Source organism: Phodopus roborovskii, unplaced genomic scaffold, assembly GCF_943737965.1.
Source record: "Phodopus roborovskii unplaced genomic scaffold, PHOROB, whole genome shotgun sequence".
Taxonomy (NCBI): Eukaryota; Metazoa; Chordata; class Mammalia; order Rodentia; family Cricetidae; genus Phodopus; species Phodopus roborovskii.
Window position 1 is genome coordinate 9,417,093 of NW_026126648.1, and position 19,353 is coordinate 9,436,445.

Below are 19,353 nucleotides of genomic sequence, written 5' to 3' on the forward strand. Positions count from 1 at the left end.
ATGTAAAACTCACAGGCCACTACAGTAGCAAAAATACACAAATATTTTTAACTGCGTTGTTATGGCTGGACAAAAGAGTCCATCTCAAGAACAGTAGAAAGATTCCAATCAAAATTATAATGACAGTCAAGACTTTTGTAATTAAGGAGAGGACTTGAACTTGATTCTGGATACAACCAGGAAAAAAAAAAAAAGAAAAAAAAAAAAAAAAACCAAAAAATTATACCCATTAGACACTGCTAGCAAGTTAGCAAGTGGAATGCAATTAACTTAGGAACTGTGGTTGGATATTAGGAATAGAGGTAAGAGGATTTTTGGTTAGAGATCAATGGTAAGGAAAAATGTTGATAGTCTGTGGAAGGTGGAGAGCATTCTTCGTGAACTGCCTTAGCATAATGGACATGAAAATGGTCACAGCACATCTGTAACCAGGTTCAGTTGAAAACAATGCTCAAAGGAGGCAGACCAAAATCAGTCAATTAAAGAAGGACTTTTGTTCATGGCCAGTGTGGGGAAGTTGCTCATGACAGGGCCTTATGTGTCCTTGGGACATTCCTTTGCATCATTCTCCAAATGAAATCATAATGTTTATCTTTTTTTTTTTTTAAGAAACCGGCATCCTGGAAGGAATGTTGCCTTTGCTTGCCATTCCATTTCTTCTGGACTCAACCCAAAAAAGGAAGAAGAGCGTTGGTTGATAAATTGAGGGATGCGGATCTTTGATGGTAGCATAGGCAGAGGGAAGGTAACCTACCCAAGGGGCATGAAATTGTTATTCTCATGGAAAATATATACTATGCTATTTCTGCATGTCAGGGAATTTTTTCCAGAAGTTGGCGTTCTACCTCTCCAGTCATTATTTAACAAAAGGAAAGTCCTTTTGTTAAAGGTGTCCTTGCAGAAACTTTTTCTGAATAAAGTGTTTGTCATGTTTGTATGCATACTTATGTAAAGTCGTCACTCAGAAGAGAAAGCTACTACTGTCCTGCAGACCTAGAAATGTTGTCTGTGTGGGTAATGGTAAAATCTGTATCCTGGCCTCACATGGGGATCATTAGAGCAGCCTTAACATTCAAGATATATCACTTCCCCAGAAAAGGCAGCCTAGCCACAGACACAAAGTCTTGGGGGGTGATTAATGATTCGAATCCCTTAGGAGAAAGCTGTGGAGGAGCCAGACAGCGTGGAATTAAAATGTTGCATGTTACTTAACATTTCCTAAGATGACTCCCTGCATCTTTGTCATTCATTGTGTCCTGCTAACAGTGGCCTACATTTCCAAGTGTCTGAGAGTTTCATGAAAAACATGAGGGGGGTTTCTTTGCTTTCATTCTTTCTAAATGATGATTGCCTTTAAGATTGATGCTTCAGCTTTTCATGAATGTGTCTCAAAAAACATAGATTCAAATATTAATACCATAATAATTCCATAAGAATGCATAAAATAATGTAGATGAATCTCATAGTACAGAGGCTAATACAAAGTGTGTCCCAAGACAAGGTCAATGCCATTGTTACATTAAATGGATGCCTGGTTTTTTGCATATTCTGGATTAAGTTCTTGTGATGTTATAGAAACATGTCTAATTGTATTTGGGTTTCCGTTCAGATAATACATAGAAGATTAGACCTAATGGAGCAACAATATTAACAATGGTGAATCTTATCACATTTTATCAGATAACAAACATTGTTTTGAGTACTGTGTGCAGGTAGGTAGTCAACTCTCCCCATCTACAGACACTTATGGAGTATACTGGGGATGAAAGGACAAGTCAGAAAGAATGGAAATTACCATGTCACATTACCAGAACATGCACATCTCTCCTGTGACAGCCCTGATGCTAGGATCCAGTCTTGCTAGCTCATCACTGCTCCACATGGACAATAGGAGGGAGACCCCAGTTGGGCTATGTAGGATCTCCAGTGAACCTGATTTATGAGGTTGTGTTATGTTTGTGTTTTAGTCATCCAGACTGGGATACAAAATGTCACAAAGAAATGAATCACATCTTATTTCCATATTCTGGATACACTTCCAGTGTGTCCTATTGGCAAGAATATAGTGTCAAACTTCAGGAAATTTGAAAATAAAGCAGTGAATCAAGATACTAGATCTCTTTATGAGTAAGAAAAGATAACAGATTTTCCAAGGCATTATAAGATGCAAGAGCAGAGGGAAAATAAGTAATACAAGTGGGTACTTTTTCACTACAATGTGTAGGATGTAAAAATAGACTTGAAGAGTTTTCTTCACTGTAAGGGATTTATCAGGGCTCCATCTACAGACTTAACCTTACCAGTTTCTGTGTCCATCTGTTCCTCAATCTTCCTGAGTGGGAGTCCCAGTCATAGAGAATAGTATTATACAATAGTATTACCAATACCAAAGCTTAATGTATTGATGACAGCAGAGTTAGCACTAAGCATTTTAGATTAAGAACAGGGGAGTAAATATTCTTCAACCTATCTAGATACAGTTCTGAGAAGATTCCACAATGTCAGATGGACCCAAGTAGGGATGAGCCCTGAATTCCCATGGTAGGAGACTTACTGTTAATATAAATTTGTTTTGGTTAGTTGTTTTTGTACTTGACGTAAACTAGTATCGCCTGCAAAGAGGATACCTCAACACATGGTTCTCTCAGCTTGGTCTCTCTCCGTGTGCCTATGTAGTAATTTCTTGATGGAAAGACAGTGCAGCAGAGCCTAGCCCTCTGTGGTGATGTCATTCCTTTGCAGGTGAGCCTGGGCTGTACAAGAAGAGTAGTTGAGCAAGTTGTAGGTGGTGAGAAATTAAAGAGCATTCTTCTTTGGAGTCTGCTTCAGTTACATCTTCTAGGTTCCTACCTGAGTTCTTGCCTTGATTATCTTTGATGATGGTCTGTAAAAGTTAAGCCAGATAATCTTATTCTCTCTCAAGTTACTTTTGACCAGTGTTTATGCCAACAAAAGGAAAGCAGACTAATACAATCTTTCATCATCTTTCTTTTCCTACCCTCCATCTCTTTCCTTAATCCTTCACATGTCTTTGGGGATCAGTCCCTAAATAAACTGCATATATCTGAACCCCTGTCACAGTTCAGAAACTGGGCATCAATACTAACAAAGCTATACAGTCAGATGAGATGGTACAGATTGAATTTACCCAGCAATTTACCCACCAGTTCTTCATCACCCAGCAAAATTTTCCTCCACTCACTGAAAGTGTGAGTGATGTCACCTGCATGATGGGCTGATGCACAGGGGAAGGGAACCAAGGACAGCCTGCCAGCCCTACATGCATGCTTTCTATGGGACAGGAACAGTATACTAGCTACTGTACATGCCTTTGTTAATTTGATCTTCCCCTTGGTTCTTGGAGTACTCCTTATTTCATTTTAGTTTCTTCAGAATGCATCACGATATCTAGCAGAGCTCATGCTCAGCACATGAACACTGAATAACTAAATTCAATGTGTTAATAATTCCTCTGAAACATGCTCGATTTCTATATCAATTTCTTAGATCGACTAATTTCACTTTAGAGTAACCAATAGCATTTCATAGTGACAGTTTAAAAGATAACGTGGAGGTATTAAATATGCTTATTATTGAAGACAAATATTATTCATCTTTAGCTTCTATGTACTTTCTACTATAATATATAACAATAGCTAATAATAGCAGATGCTAAAGACTCTTAATTACTTGGCACACACTGTGTTAAGTATTCTCCATATATAACCCACTCTACTCTTATAATATCCCTGTTACATAGGTGCTATAATCATACTCAAGTGTCTACTCCATGAAGTCTCTGTTATCCATTATTGGCAAACTATGTGGGAAGATCAACAACTTACAGGGGAAAGAGTTAATTATCTTAAGCTCATTCTTTCATGATTTTAGCTCATGGTTGCTTGGCTCCTGCTATGGTTATATGTAACATGGCCCCCAAGGGCTAGTGTGTTTGAATACTTAGTCCCTAGCTGGTGATACTGTTAGAAACGCTGTGCAATCCGTAGGAGGTGGGGCCTACATGAAGGAAGTAGGCCACTGCCTGCAGGTCCTTGGGTGTATATAATTCTTGGGCCCCTATGTCATATCTTTGCTCCCCACACTGTGGAGATAGGAGCAAATAGCTTAATTAATACCATACATCCATTAGCTTTTCCCACAGCCACATTTTCCACCGTGATGGATTTGTACCATTTGTCAGAATAAACCACTAGTCAAAATAAATCCTTTCTCTCGTAGGTCGTTACTTACCAGATATTTTATCACAGGAATGAGTAAAGGATGATTGGTAACAGAAGTTACTATTGCTGGCCATGTCATCCATTAGGGTTTAGAATTGGGTTGTGGGAGAGAAGTGCAAAGGTTTGCAGCTGTGAGCTAGAGAAGCTTCTGGATCCTGTAAACCGAGTTTAATAAAGCATTCTGGTAAGAGTTCAAAACATAGGCATGCTGCTAGAAGTGTGGACAATAAGGACCACACTCATGAGGTTTCAGACGTGGAATGAAACTCTATCAGGAAATGGGCTAGAAGCCATCTAGTTCCTATTCTGCAAATCATCTGACTCCATTGCCTCTATCCTGAAAACAGGAGTTAGGCTCAATTAAAGAGTGATGGGCTTGGTTATTTGGTGAAGGAAATTCCAAGGGAGCAAGTAATTCAGGCTGTCATGTGGACACTGCTCGCAACCCTTAGGCAGGTTTTTGGTGAGAGGAAAGAACATGAAGCAGAAAGTCTGGTGAGGACAGTAAAGGGACCCCAGACAGCTAAGGTGCCAACAAATAAAAACACAGTTTTGTGTTTGTTCACTTTTTGTTTTTTTTTGTAAAAACAGTTGTGATTATAAAACAATCGCTCCATTTCTCCATTCTCTTACCTCACTCCACACTCTCTCATATATCAATCTCTGTTCTCCTTCAAACTAAGGGCCTTCTATTTTCACTAATTGTTGCATAAATGTATGTATTTATACATACATACACACATATTATTAAATATAACACGCTTATTCCATATATTACAGCTTATAGGTAAGCTCTTGGAGCTGAGCTTCAATTGGTATGCTCTTTTCTGTCCCTAGCTTTCCTTGGTTGCCTAGAGTTTGTTGTGAGGTTTGAGGCTGGCCTTTTCCCTATCTAGCTTGGCATGTCCATTGGGGTCATTCTTGTTCAACTTACATTTGGGAGTTTCAGCAATCATATTGGTGAGACTTCATGGATATTGCTTCTGATATTACCAGGAGAGAATATCCCACAGCAAACTCCATTCCACTGCCAGTGGCCCCATAAACTGCCCAAGCCCCGCCAACTGTCACCCACATTCAGGGGGCCTGTTTCAGTCTTACACATATTCCCCAGCTGTTAGTCTGGAGTAAGTGACCTTCCACTTTTTCTTGACATTTTTTTGTGGGTTTCCCCAACATAGTCTTGACCCATTCACTCATATTATCCCTCCTCCCTCTGTACAACTGGACTCCAGGAGTTTGGCCCAGTACTTAACTGTGGATCTCTGTATCTGCCTCCATCAGTTCCTGAATGAAGGCTCTATGGTAGCATTTAAGAAAGCCCTCAATCTGATTATAGGGGAAGGGTAGTTAAGGTAGCCTCTCCACTATTGCTTAGATTCTTAGTAGGGGTCATCTTTGTGGATTCTTGGGGATTTCTCTAGCGCCTGGTTTCTCTCTAGCCCCATAATGACCCCCTCAATCAAGATATCTCCTTCCTTGTTCTCCCTCTCTGTCCTTCCTCCGTCTTGACCATCCTCTTCCCTCATGTTATTATCCCCCATCCCCTTCCTTTTACTGCTCCCCTGCAACTCCAGTTTACCCAGGAGATCTCATCTAATTCCACTTCCCAGGGTAATCCATGCATGTCCCTCTTAGGGTCCTCCTTGTTACCTAGCTTCTCTAGAGCTGTGGATTGTAGTCTGGTTATCCTTTGCTTTACATCTAGTATCCACTTGTGAGTGAGTAGATACTGTGTTTTCCTTTATGAGTCTGAGTTATCTCCCTCAGGATGGTTTTTTTCTAGTTTCATCCATTTGCCTAGATTTTTCATTATGGAGTATTACTCAGCTGTTTTTTATTTTCTGTATCAATCTTCTTGCCCATGAGTCATCAACAAAGGCTGGAGAAGTGTTGACTTTTCTGTGATATGTGAGCTAAAAAATGATTTTTTTAAGTATTTGAAAAAAATCAGATGAAGATTTAATGATACAATAAAAGGAGAGTCACTTGAAATATAAATGCCAATGTCCATAAATAAAAATCTATTGAATTGTAGCCTCTCATTCACTAATGTGTTGTCTCTGGTTATTGGGGTATAATTGAGCAGCTCCAAAAGAAACCATATGGTCACAAGGCTGAACATATTTACTATCTCATCATTTAAAAATAATTCAGACTCCTATGATAGATCATTAACCTTTTGAACAAATTATGTGGTAACTCCAGAATCAGATAAATCTGGGTAAGAAGAAAGGGGGAAAATTTCATTTTCTGGATGTATGAACCACATGTGCTACTCATATATGTGGGTGTTTACAGAGGATCAAGAAACACTGTACTACCAGATCTAGCCTTTTTTTCCCCTAAAAATAAAGAGCAGTTTCATTCTGTCATCACCTTGAAATCATTCCAGAAGTACAGACAGACTGTGCAATGTGATCAAATAATTATTGGTAATAGGTAGAGATAAGGTTTTTACCCATTATAAGGGGAGGGCGCTAGCTATGGAATAATTGATAGGAAGGAGTTAAATAAGAGTATGGTAGGAACTGACCAACAGGGGGAAGTGAATACATAGTAAGTCCCCTTGAAAATATGAATAGTGGCGGGGGGACAGAATCTGCTTTTAGTTAATATTTGGGAACATTCAATAAATTCTGAGATTTTGAAAATAATTAAATTATTTCTTTAATTGAATCTTTCAGATGTAGCCTCTGCTTCCCCTGCAATCCTAAATACATCCTAGCTTCATCATGGACTTTCTATTGCTCACACAAACTTTTTTCAACACTGGGAACTTTGGGGTGATTCTTCTTTCTGAGGTGTTCTTCTTGATTGATCTAACTCTTCTTCATCTCCTCTCACTAGCTCAGACATCATCTCTGCACCAAACACCTTTCTCTAAATAGATTCTTGCCTGTTAATATTTTAGCTTTGCTAATAATCTTTTGAAGAACTTATCACATTTTAGCTATTTTTTTTTTCTGGTTTTATCTGACTTCTTGGCCAAATCCCTGTCATATGTTAAGCTCCACAAGGAATGAAATTAATACAAATATGTTCAGTATATTATGTTCTGTATTGAAATCATTAATATCAAAATTAACTAAACTACTGTATTTTGGAGTGTTTCTAACTTTGAAGATGAAAACATTAGGTATTATGTGGGACATAATCTGTTGTGAAAGAAAATACTAGAATAGTTAAGAACAACAAAAGGAATTTGTGTACATAGTAATGGTATGGAGTTTTGTAGTATTGAGATAACAGGGACACATTTACATAGTGTTTGGTTCTGAGTTAGTTCTGGTTTTCCATACCTTAGACTAAATCTTTCCTTATCTGGCCTTGAGGGTTAAAAGTAACCACACCTTAGATCAAGTCTCTTGTTATTTAGATGAGACATTCTTGTCTAAGGGACAATAGAAGCAAAGCTGTACTGTGATATAGCCTTTAACATGCTACAGTATCTTATAAGCAAAACAGACTGTTATTTTGTTATGAGCAGTTTTTCCACCAGCCTGCCTGTGAAAGACTCATAGAGCGTGGACCCTCACACCCTGACTCCGGGAAGGCGCCCCCCCCCAAAAAAAAAATCACTCATGAGAAGCGGTCTTGATGTAAAAGCATGAGGTCTTTTATATTCCAAGTGCACTGGGGTCCACAGTCATGCACCACACAGGGGTAGAGGACTAAGGACCCTGATTACAGAATTGAGGCAGTTTTTATAGGGTTACAACGAAGCCCGCATCTCATAAACCAATCATCTCATAGCATCCAGAGCCTGCAAGGTGCGGACCAATCAATTTAAACCATCTAAGCTGGCGCTTTATAGACCAATCTGTTTTCTATAGTCCCGGAGGTTGGCATTTGCGTGGACTCCTGGGTGGGGTGACAAAGCTCATTTCCCATACTCACAGGACCTGTCATAAACAGCAAAGAATGTGACCTTTCGCCTATTTACTGGCTGAGGGCAGGGTCTGGAATTTAAGGTTTAAAGTTCTAGTTTCCTGGGATCATTGGAGAGTTAGGCTGTAGTTTTCCATCCTTACACCTGGTTCTAGAGCTGCGCCAGCCCCAAATAACACACAGAGACACTGTATTTGATATAATGCTGTTGGCCAGTTACTAGTTTCTTATCGGCTAGCCATTAGTATTAATCTAAATGTTTTTGTGGTCTTGGCTTACCGGAGAGAGGGGCCTGCATTCTGATCTCTCCGCCCTCCATGTTGAATCTCCTCCTACCTCTACCTGAAACCTCCTTCTCTCCTAGTCTCACCTATCTTGATTTCCTATTGGCCAACAGTGTTTTATTCATTAACCAATACGAGAAACATAATTACAGAACAATATCTCCCATCATCTCCTCTTTTCTGTCTAAAATAACCACATTCGGCACCATTTTGTTCCTAGTAGGTTTTCCCATCCAGTTCTACAGCCGCACCAGCCCAAAATAACACACAGAGACGCTGTATTAGATATAATGCTGCTGGCCTGTTACTAGTGTTTCTAATAGACCTTTCAAAGAACTCAAACTTTGTGACTGACAGACATCTCTAGTTGCACATCATGTAATCACTGAGTGTGCTCTGTCTTGACAGAACATGTGTAACCTCAGGGAAGATGTTCATCCTTAACCCAGCAATTCCTAAGGGAACTGACAGGCAAGGCCTGCTCAGCTGCTGGATTAGGGGATTTACCCCTTCATGCTTATAGCAGTTATTCATAGGAGACTAGACAGTACATGCTGCTATACCGAATAAAAGGGATGGCCATGCCTCTATTATATGCTAGTGTGAATGTGAGATACTGGAAAAGTTAAGGCCTGATGTTCTCAGACCAAGGATGTGTTTGCATATGTGGTATACTCTTCATTATGGGTCCCAGTGGTTGGGACCTGCATTGCTTCAAAATTGTCAACTGAAATACTGCAACTGAATTTCTAGACACTGAGATTCCCCTCCCCTCAAAGGAATGAAATCTAACCAAACATGACTGCTGTGTGCAAAGCTACAACTAATAACTGCAAATTAGTATTTTAACAAAATCCTGTGAGTAATTTGAAGTTTATGCCTGCCATCTCCCTCTGCCTCTCTCTCTATCTCTCTCTCTGTGTGTGTGTGATTGTATGTGTGTGTGTGTGTGTGATGAGAAAGGAGAGAGAGGGGGGAATTAGAGAGGGAGGGGAAGGGGAAAGAGAAAGAGAAAGAGAAATAGACACAGAGAGAGACAGAGACAGAGAGACAGAGAGAAAATAAGAAAGTGGAAGATCACAGCTCCAGGTCGGATTCACTGGGACTAGCTGAGTCTTTTGCTTTGATGATACAGTGGACTTCCATTGTCCTGAGTTGTGAGGAGTGTGGGGATGGGACTCACTGCTCTACAGCCATGGGTTCTCAGAAAGTCTTTTCTATGACACAAATCTGTATTTATAATCTAAATTATGAACACATTTAAAACAAGTCATAAAAGGCAAACAAGGTTAAACAAAGAGGATCACAGAAGGCTTTTCACTTCATTTTCTGAGTATTTAAACCATCTTGCTTTTTTCTTTGCCAAATGATAAGAGATTTATTTCCTAATCAAACAGTAATGTGCATCCCATTGAAAAATGTGTTCTAGTTCAATTCATAGCTCCAAAAAGGAGTTGGCAAGCCAAAATAAAGAATTGTAGCTAACCTTAGAATAACAGGAAGGAAAAAATTCAATGTGAAGATGTAACTTAAAGTAAGAACAGGATGTTGAAGGAATTCAGTACTATGAGCCTACACCAATGGAGTAACTACAAGGATGGACAAATGTGCATTTCTTTCTTTCTTGGGATAAAGCAAGCCTCTGAGATTAGTAAGAAGACAATCCATGCTCATTCAAACGGACTGTTGCCCATGTCTTTTGATTCATATTGTTTTTCTTTACAAAGAAAAGCTTGTGGCCGGGAATGAGGTCGAGGATATAAGTATGCATTTTTGCTGTTCTATTAAGTAACTATCTTAGGCAGCAGCAGATTTCAGCTACCCCTAGGCAGCACAGTCTATCCCTGGAGGTACGTTTGCCTAGGAACAATGATCAAAGCTAATTACAAAATTGAATAAAATATCCTCCCCTTTAGTTTCTGGTATTGGAAGGAAATCTCATTAAAAGAACTATCTTTTATCTTTCTAAATGAGTAGCAACAAGGATGTCTTAATGTATCCCTACTGAGGTTATCCATTGGCAGTATAAAAAAAGTTCCTTGGGAAATATTTAGTCATCTACCAACATCTCATTATACAATTCAACTTGTCTGTCTGTTCTAGCAAAATCAATAATTATATTATGGCCAGAGAGTCAGGAGACCTGGACTCTGTGACCTTGGGCAAGTCACTTAATCTCTCTGGCACTATCTATGCAGACAAAAAAAAAAGTTTGAGTTATTTCTCCAAGGCAGAGTAAGATTAATGAGTGCAAGTTTCACAGATGATTGTGTCTGTAGCTCTTCCACCAGTCATTTTTATGTGTGTGCTTGCTAAATTTTATTTTCTTTTGAATCCAAATTTAGCTATCCACACACTGATGCAAAGAAAAAGCTAGTTTGGAATATGGTTGCACTCAGGTTTCATATTTCTGGACAGTGGTAGAACTTTTAAACGCTCTCTTGTCTCCCTTTGTTCTAGGAAGAGAAAGTCAACAGAAAAGTCCTTCCACATAAGTTACCATGGGGATGTCCTTTTGTATGTTGTGAATATATGTTTCTCTTATTGGTGGATGAACAAAGCTTTTTCAGACAATGGATTGGCAGGATGTAGCAAGGCCGGAAGTATAGGCGGGGCTACCAGACTAGGGGAATCCTGGGAAGAGGAATGGACAGAGTGAGTTGCCGGAGAGACATCATGAAGCTGCTGAGGAAGAAAAAGGCCAGGGTGTCACTGGTAAGCCACGGCCACATGGGGACACATAGATTAATAGAAATCGTTTAATAATTAAGAGAAGATAGCCAATAAGAAGCCCAAGCCATATGCCAATCAGTTTATAATTAATACGAATGTCTGTGTGTGGTACTGAGCGAGACCGAAACTTCCATATGTACTCCTCTCTGGGAATTTCCTTTTTTGTTTGTTTTGTTTTGATTTTTGTTTGTTTGTTTTTGCTTTCAGACATCTTGTTTCATCAGTCCTGATTTCACTTGTCTTGGTCAAACCTAGCCACTGTGATGAATAATCAAGTTCCATCTTGTATTTCCATTATAGTCATTAAAATTCTCTCAGGGTGCTTCCCTGCACTTGTGTGAGCTGTTACAAAGGTCATCAAAACTCAACGTATGCTGACCCATTAATTGGCATGCCTATGACCCCGTCATATTTTCCCGTTGCCCCTCTGACCATCTTCTATCGACCTAATGTGGCTAAATGTTCCCAAGCTGAAAGGCTGATAAAGTCAGGTGTTACTCCTCTGATCAAGTTTCATTGTGATGAGGGTCCAAATTAGTTCATCCATTTTCTTGACTTCAACTATCATCTGAACTGGGAACAATTGTTGCTCTTCCAGTGTTCACATTCCACAGTCCATGATTTGTTTTTAAATATTCCTTATTGCCATTTGTCGATATAAGACTATAAGGGGATGACAGTCATACTTCCTTGTTAGGAATCCAGCATACCAGAATACATGTTTGGGTCTTGCTCTCTATAGAGTGGAAATTAAAGATATATTGTGGGATGTCTCTTGCTTTACATTGTTTCTTTGACTTCCCTCAGTGATGGACTGGAAGCTATAAGATGAAATAAATCCTTTCATCATATCCTTTTTAGCCTGGTGGTGTTTATCACAGTAATTGAAAACAATCTAGATGGAGGAAACCAAACCCATGATTTTGGGCATGCTAAACAAGTACTGTGTCAATTGACCAAATCAATTTATTTATTTACCTCATACATCTTTCACAGCCCATCATCAGAGGAAGTTAGGGTAGGAACTCAAGGCAGGTACCTGGAGGCAGGGCCTAAGGTTGAAGTTACAGAGCTGCTTACTTGTTTGCTCCCCCCCTGGATTTCTCAGCCTGCTCTCTTATAGCACCTTGGGCCACCTTCCCAGAGGATGTACTGTCCATAGCGGTCTAGGCCCTCCCATATCAACCAAAATTCAAGAACAGGTACCACAGGCTTGCTCACATGCCAGTATTGTGTGATATTTTCTCCAATGACATTCCTTCTTCCTAAATGACTTCAGCTTGTGTCTAGTTGACATAAAATAGCCAGAACAGTTACCCAGTCTAGCTTCAACCCATATCCGTGAAACATAAGCTCTAACATGACAGACATCATCTGCTTTATCTGAAAGTACACGAAATGTCTGCCACCTTTCCTTGTAATTGATAAGGAGACATCCATCATCTGTTAAGTGACTGAGTGCACAAAGAGGGTTGAGAAAGAAAATAGCTTCTATCCTTTGTAGCTTTCTCTCCTTTCTAGAATATTTCACATAAAACTTCATATACTTTTTTATAGCTTATATACTGTTACAAACATCACTGTAGAAATAATGGTCAGTACATGAGGCAGATGATAGCTTAAAGTTTAAGATCTTTATATCCTGAATTCATTTCAAGTCTTTCAATCATTTCTCTAGAAGGAAATGTTGCTGACAAAATCATCCATTAAAAAAATGCCAGAGTAATTCTAAAGCAAGAGACACTTTTTTACTGTTTAGAAACCATTTCAATCTATGGTTAGAACAAATTTCAAAGATAGTGGTGGCTTTTACTTCATAATCACATTTTTCTATTGATTGCATTCCAGTTTCTCACTCATGGGGGAATTAAAAAATATGCTAGGCACGCATAAGAACTTCATCTATTAAATTACAAATGTCTGTTATTGTATGTGGTCATTTTACTCTTGCATTTTTAAAAATTGAATTCAATCATAAAGGGTGTAGAAGAATTTTTATTTGAGAGTTGTACTTAAGGGCTTTATAAAGCAGAAGCACTTTTTAAAAAATGACTGATTGCCCTTAATTTGTGTGATTTGTTAATAATTTTCTGACTATGGAATTTTCTCCTTTAAAGGCTCATGATTGGGAGGCAAGTAAAATGTGACCCCTGTGAAACTACATCTGTAAGTCCCACAGAAATACAACTTTGTGATTTTATAATCAGGAAGGATAAAAAAATCTTGTGAAATGTATGATGTCTTTTTTTTTCTTTAAAACAGAAACAAATCCCCAAATCTCTAGTAATATTATTTAAATATTCATGATCAATAGTCCCCAAAATAAGGCTTCAAGGCTTAGCAATACCCAAGAAGAGGCATTCTGTGACAGAACAGCTGTCTATATTATCAGCAAATACACTAGTATGGACTGGACAGTATTGGGTCCAGCTCATTTGATTTCCAGCCTTATATACGGCTATAAACTCGGGAGCATAGGAATTCCATCCACTTATAGGGATGAGGGAGATTTTACATGTAAAACTCATCGCATAAATCCTGCTGTACAATAAGGAATGTGCAAACACTAGTCATTATGATAGTGTTTATCAGGAACATCAAGAGGAAATCTAGTTATATTTATAGATGACTCTTTGCTTAATGAGTAATTTAACATCTCTGAAAGAGGAAGCAACTCATAGGAGCACATGAATGTTTTATAATGGCTATTTAATATTTAGAAAGTAAAACCAAAGACATTTTAGACATGAATGAATGATTGGGTGTTCAAACCTGGAATAGTGGATATATTTGTGTGTATTTAAGTGTGTGTGTGTGTGCGTGCATGCACCCATGATTGTCTTAAAGAGATGAATCCCTCAGATAGTAGAAGCAAAGTATTACTAATATTCTGCGCAGATAATGGTACTTCCTTGAGCTGAATTGTTGACAGTTCTGTATAGCAGGCTCTTGAAAAGGCAGAGACCAAAGAAGGCCCTTTGTATTAGCTCTGTTTCATCTTATAATTCCTTTTGGTGGAGGATTTAATTTAATATGCATTTTCCCTAGCAAAGAATATGTTATTGTATCTATCTCTTTTATGCAGCCTCCAGATGTGAAAATACTGTTAACTTCAAAGCATTTTTTTTTTCCCGTAATATAAAGGTATGGGTTGCCTTTCTTGTTCATTTCATGTCACTGTATCATGCTCATAACAAAACATCTGCAATGGTGTGCACTTCTAAGAAAACGGCCAAGCTGTTAATGAAGTAGATATCTTTTAATTTACAAACATCAGTAGTGTAACCGATATTAGTCTGGAGAAAGACAAACCATCCCAAATTATACATGTACATCTAATTGTCATGGATAAAAAAGGGGTTCTCTTTTAAAGAAACATCTGTATCTTCACAGGGCTCCCTGGGATTTTAATGAAGGAAGAACACAGTCTAGTATAAATCAGTATCAAATCTACACTGTAATTTAGAAGCAAACTTGTTAACATGGGAGCAGTAAGGTAATCAAGGAGTTTTATTGTTTGAAGAAAAATTACAGTTTTTGACATAACAGTCTTTCTTCCCACCCCCCCTTTCCCCAAGGCATGGCAGGGAAATATTTATTAATTTGTAAAACATCTACTCTCTATTGTCCATTGCTACAGATAATTTCTTCTTCCTGTGAGGACATATGGCAGATGGGTGCACTTGCTGTCTCTACTCACAGCCTTGCAAACCCTCTGCAAGTGTCCTGGAAGAGGCCACAGGTCAGTGACATCAGTGGTCAGATGTCAAGGTCAACCAAGAGAACAACATATGCCTATCCCAAGATAACAAAATAACATCCTATGTTAGTACTATTGCCAACAAAAATCCTGATTTTTTTCTTTTAAGTTTGAAAATGTACAAAAATATCAGGATAATTATAAATTAATATATATTAAAGCATCAAGAAACAGTCCAAAGTGATGACCTAAATCGTTAAGTACAATGTACTTTAATACAATAAATATTCCTCGTTGAAAATGAATACTGTATAGGGCTATTTAGAACTCATAGAAACAAAAATTCATATTATAACTAATTTTTTTTATTTATCAATAATCTATTGGTTCTTTATCATCTCCTTTATCATTTATATTACAAAAATTTAATACTGGAAAGTGGTAGATAAACACCTTCGTGTGCTGTTTCTGCCGATACACTATCATTGCCAAAGACAATAACATACATCCCAGCACTCCACACACATTTCTCTCCTGAATGGAACCCAGATGTCAGGACTCTTTCTAACTTGCAGAAAATATTTCTCAACCCTTGAATCTATCTGGATTTCCATTCCCCTGTCTCACAGTCTCATTCAGACACTTGTGCTCGATGCGGTCTTGTGAACTGCACTGATGTGAAGGGGGCGGTGAGTTTTATGCTCTGGGCAATTGCATGTGCGTGTGCAGTTCCGTGTTAGGCTCTTATTATGTGCTTCTGCTAGTATTAGCGTGTTCCAAGGATGGCTCCGTGTTTCAACGGTCCCCACTGCTGTGTTGCACTAAGGCCTCCAAGTGTGGCTCTCTCTTCACACTTTTCCAGTGTAGGGGAAGCTTTAGTACCAGTGTGTCTTTTATTATTTTTTTTCCCAAATGCAGAGAAGTCTTTATTATCATAATAAAAATAAGTCTGTTCTGTATTTTACAATATATTTCAAATATTTCCATTATGAAGCATGGATTAGTCCAACATGGTCAAGACGTGTATAACCTTCGCCAAAGATGGAAGCTGCTAGAAATGCAATTAGGAGGCACATCTCGTGCAGCCACACTTCACCACCTTCTCAACCTCTTCCACAAATGAGGATCCGTCTGTGCACTCGAAGGAGTATTTCCGCCTCTTGCTCCTCAGAGGTCCACAGCACTGCCCGCCAGCACACCCACCTCTACATTCCAAGCGGGACACTTTCTTTGTTGTTTGGCAGGCAGCATAACCCTGCTGCTTTTGGTAATAATCTCTTATCCTTTCCCCGCGGCAAGAAATTTCTAGAAAAGAAGAAAGAAACAGAAGCAGTTTAAAAAGACAGACACTGTAAAGTTTGCAGAGTGACCAAAAGAAAGTCAAGATCTCCATTTTGTGGTCATTGTTCTCGCTTGTACTTTGTAATTGCTATTTTTAGTGGGATGCTTAAGGTTCGTATTATGTCGTGATCTAGTCTACCTTGAAAAAAAATGCATAGTTTAGGCCTCTTATTTCCAGCAAAGTGAATGCTATATATGTAGACAATAAATACAACATGTTTGCTCTGACAAGAAAATTGGATTCCTAAATCTTTTCCTTTATTGAAAAAAAAAAAAAAAAAAAAAAAAAAAAAGGAGGAAAAAAAAAAATACCCATCTTTTGTTTCTACAGGACTAACAGCTGGTTTTGTTTACCATGGGGAGCAGTTTCATAGAGAATGCAATTTAATTTATGAGGCCCAGAATTTAATATTATCCAATATGTTACTTAATATGAGTAACATTCCACTAACTTCATAAATTATGCTAGAATGAAGTAGTTCAAAAGAGAGACATCTGTGAAAGGCTTCTGCAAGCACGTTCCTCTTGCTGTCCATGGTCCGATGCACCAAAGTCTGTGCCAGCGCGAGGCCAGGCAGGTTCGCGTCTTGGAAACAAAGCAGGGAGGGATGGGTTGAAAACTCAGCCGGCTTCCATCCCTCTCACCTGCATAATGTACTGTGATGAATCAGTGGGTTCTAAGGCCAAGGGTGAGTTTGTACTCAAGCCAAGCAGAGTTACCCTTGCCATAGTCTCTGTGCCTGAAGCTGGATTAGCTATGCATGTGGGGGAGGGGCGGGATCAGGTCGAGGCTGGGCAGCTCTAAAGATAGGATAAAGGAGATTTTCCATAGCAAGTCAAGTTGCGAGAAGGTGTGTGTGTGATGGCCACGGAAGAAACCTATGGTGGGTGTTTAGAGCAGACAGTAGCAACAAGCCACGCACAGCCCAAGTGTTTCCTCTGTCTCTTCCACCAGGGATGAGACTTCCCTCCTGCTCTGGGAAGCCCAGGAGGCGCCTAGCTTACCTCTATCACAGCTGTCTCCGGTGTATCCACTGCTGCATTCACAGTAGGGCTGCCCCAGTCCAGAGAGCCGACACTTCCCATGCTTGCATTTGATCATCTGGCAGGGGTTAAACAGATCTTCTTCTTCTTCACAAAGGACACCCCCATGGCCCTCCAGGCACTTACAGCTGTAGGAGAAGGCATTGATGGGCAAGCAGGTGCCATGTACACATCTACAGTGAAGGAGAAGGATTGGAATGCTGATACAGGAGGAGTTCAGAAGGTATGGTGGTTATGCAAAAAGGTCTGAATACAGAGAACAGAATTCTAGTGCGCTGATTTCTCTGGGCCCCTACCCTTGCCCTGCCCACCTCCTGCCTTCTTCTCTTAGATTTGCTTTGAGTACCGAACCACTGCAACTTACTTGTTTCCCAGGCAGGGGTCGTTGGTTCGCTGGTCACAGAGGGGCCCCTTCCACCCTTCCTCACATTCACAGGTGAAGCCTGATTGGCTGCTAGGCTGGCACGTGCCATGGGCACATACTTTCTTGTGGCACGGTTCACAGCCAGGCAGAATTCCGGTTTGCATGGGCACCTTCCGGAAGTCTTGCAGCTCACTGTTGATGTAAAGGTTCCGGATACAGCCATGGAAGCTGGTGCCGTTCTGTCCAGGGGCCTGGCGCAGTGACGCCACGTTATTTTTCCCAGGCATGCCTAGAAAGAAACAGCACAAGTTAGTTAAAGAGTCTTTACAGGCTTCTCAGCCATTTGCTACAGAGACATACTGAGGCTCATCTCTTTTAAATTGGAATATATATGTGTGCTCAGATGAGGAGGTAGAGAAAAGCTCAACATTGACCTGGCTTCTCATTCCGGTAAGACGTAGTAGGTTATACTAACTTGCAACTAAAGTAAATCTGGTTTATTGGTGACAAGTTTTTAATTTGTATATCTGTTTCAAACCAAACTTGCAATATATATATTCTTCAAGAAGGTCTACTCAAAGAAAAACTAGAGGTAGATTGCTTTTCCACTCCCTATGGGTCTATATCAGACACCAGGCACACCGGGAAGCCATAATTTATTGTTCTCTGTTAATTCTTTTTCTAATCATAAAATCAAAGGCTAGAGCTTAGAGGCTTGAGCTGCAGGTTCCATGCCATCCACGTCAGCATTTTGATTATTGCCTAACCTTCTTAACCCTGGAGCCTAGCCTCAGTCTACCAAGCCTCTGTGAGTGAGAACCAGGGCTCACAGTAACCCACCTCGAACTTGTCAAATTGTATTTTATCAACTAACTCAGAACCTCAAAGGCAATGTCCCAGTCACTTGAGGATGCCTGTGCCTAAAAATCTCATTTCTGCTTCTTATCAGGGTAGCACCTCATTCATACCATTTTTTTTCCACTTCTACTTAGAATGAAGCTTTTATGTCAGCAAGTTAAAAAAATGCAGAATAATTTCCATCACAAACAGCGTTTGTAATCTTGGAATATACATTCCAGAAGTGACAGTCATGGTAACTGGTGTTTTGGCGAAGCTGAAGAACCTTTCCATGGTCCTGTCCAGACCCTGAAATAGTTTAACAGTACCATACAAAGGACTGGACCAGGAGACGGCAGAGACTTGGAAGCCTCTGAACTAATGAGTTGGCCGACAGTGTTCATGTTTCACCTGTGTTGGGACTCTGAGCTACTGCTTGGGATTATAGGCTGGGTGGATTTCACTGGCTATAGAGTGGGTGTCACTTTCCAGGGGACCATTACATTCTAGGGTTCTTGTTCTCTGCCATCATTTCTTTTCCTAGGCAAATTGCCCTATTTGAGAATTAACAGAGGCACCAACATCAGACACCAGTCTAGAGGTCAAGTCTCTAATATAGGTTGAGTGTTTCATGGTTAATGTTCATTATCAGATTGACATGATTTAGAATCAACCTGCGTCTGGGTTTCTTTTCCTGATACTGTTGTAAAATACACCCAACCAAAGCAACTCAAGGGAGAAAGGCCTAGTTCAACTTTTAGTTGAAGGTCCATCATGGCAGTGAAGTTAGGGCCACAGCAGTTTGAAGCAGTTAGTCACATGACATGCAGAGTCAGGAAGCTGAGAGAGAGGGAAGGTAGTACTCAGCTCACTATATACATGTTAGAGCCCTGGACCCCACCCAGGGGATGGTAGCAC

General features: G+C 39.7%; 1 protein-coding gene across 4 annotated transcripts in view; it reads right to left on the reverse strand.

Annotated features, from left to right (window-relative positions):
• Window positions 1-14,641: 14,641 nt before the first annotated feature.
• Slit2 (slit guidance ligand 2) overlaps window positions 14,642-19,353 on the reverse strand; it is a 311,911-nt gene continuing 307,199 nt past the window's right edge. For all 4 annotated transcript variants that reach the window (XM_051174041.1, XM_051174039.1, XM_051174040.1 and 1 more), the window contains 3 exons: window positions 17,599-17,887; window positions 17,196-17,407; window positions 14,642-16,154 (listed from right to left, as the gene is read on the reverse strand). In XM_051174041.1, coding sequence (XP_051029998.1) covers window positions 15,913-16,154; window positions 17,196-17,407; window positions 17,599-17,887 — 743 coding nt within the window. In that variant the 3' untranslated portion in view covers window positions 14,642-15,912. The remainder of the gene's footprint in view (window positions 16,155-17,195; window positions 17,408-17,598; window positions 17,888-19,353) is intronic.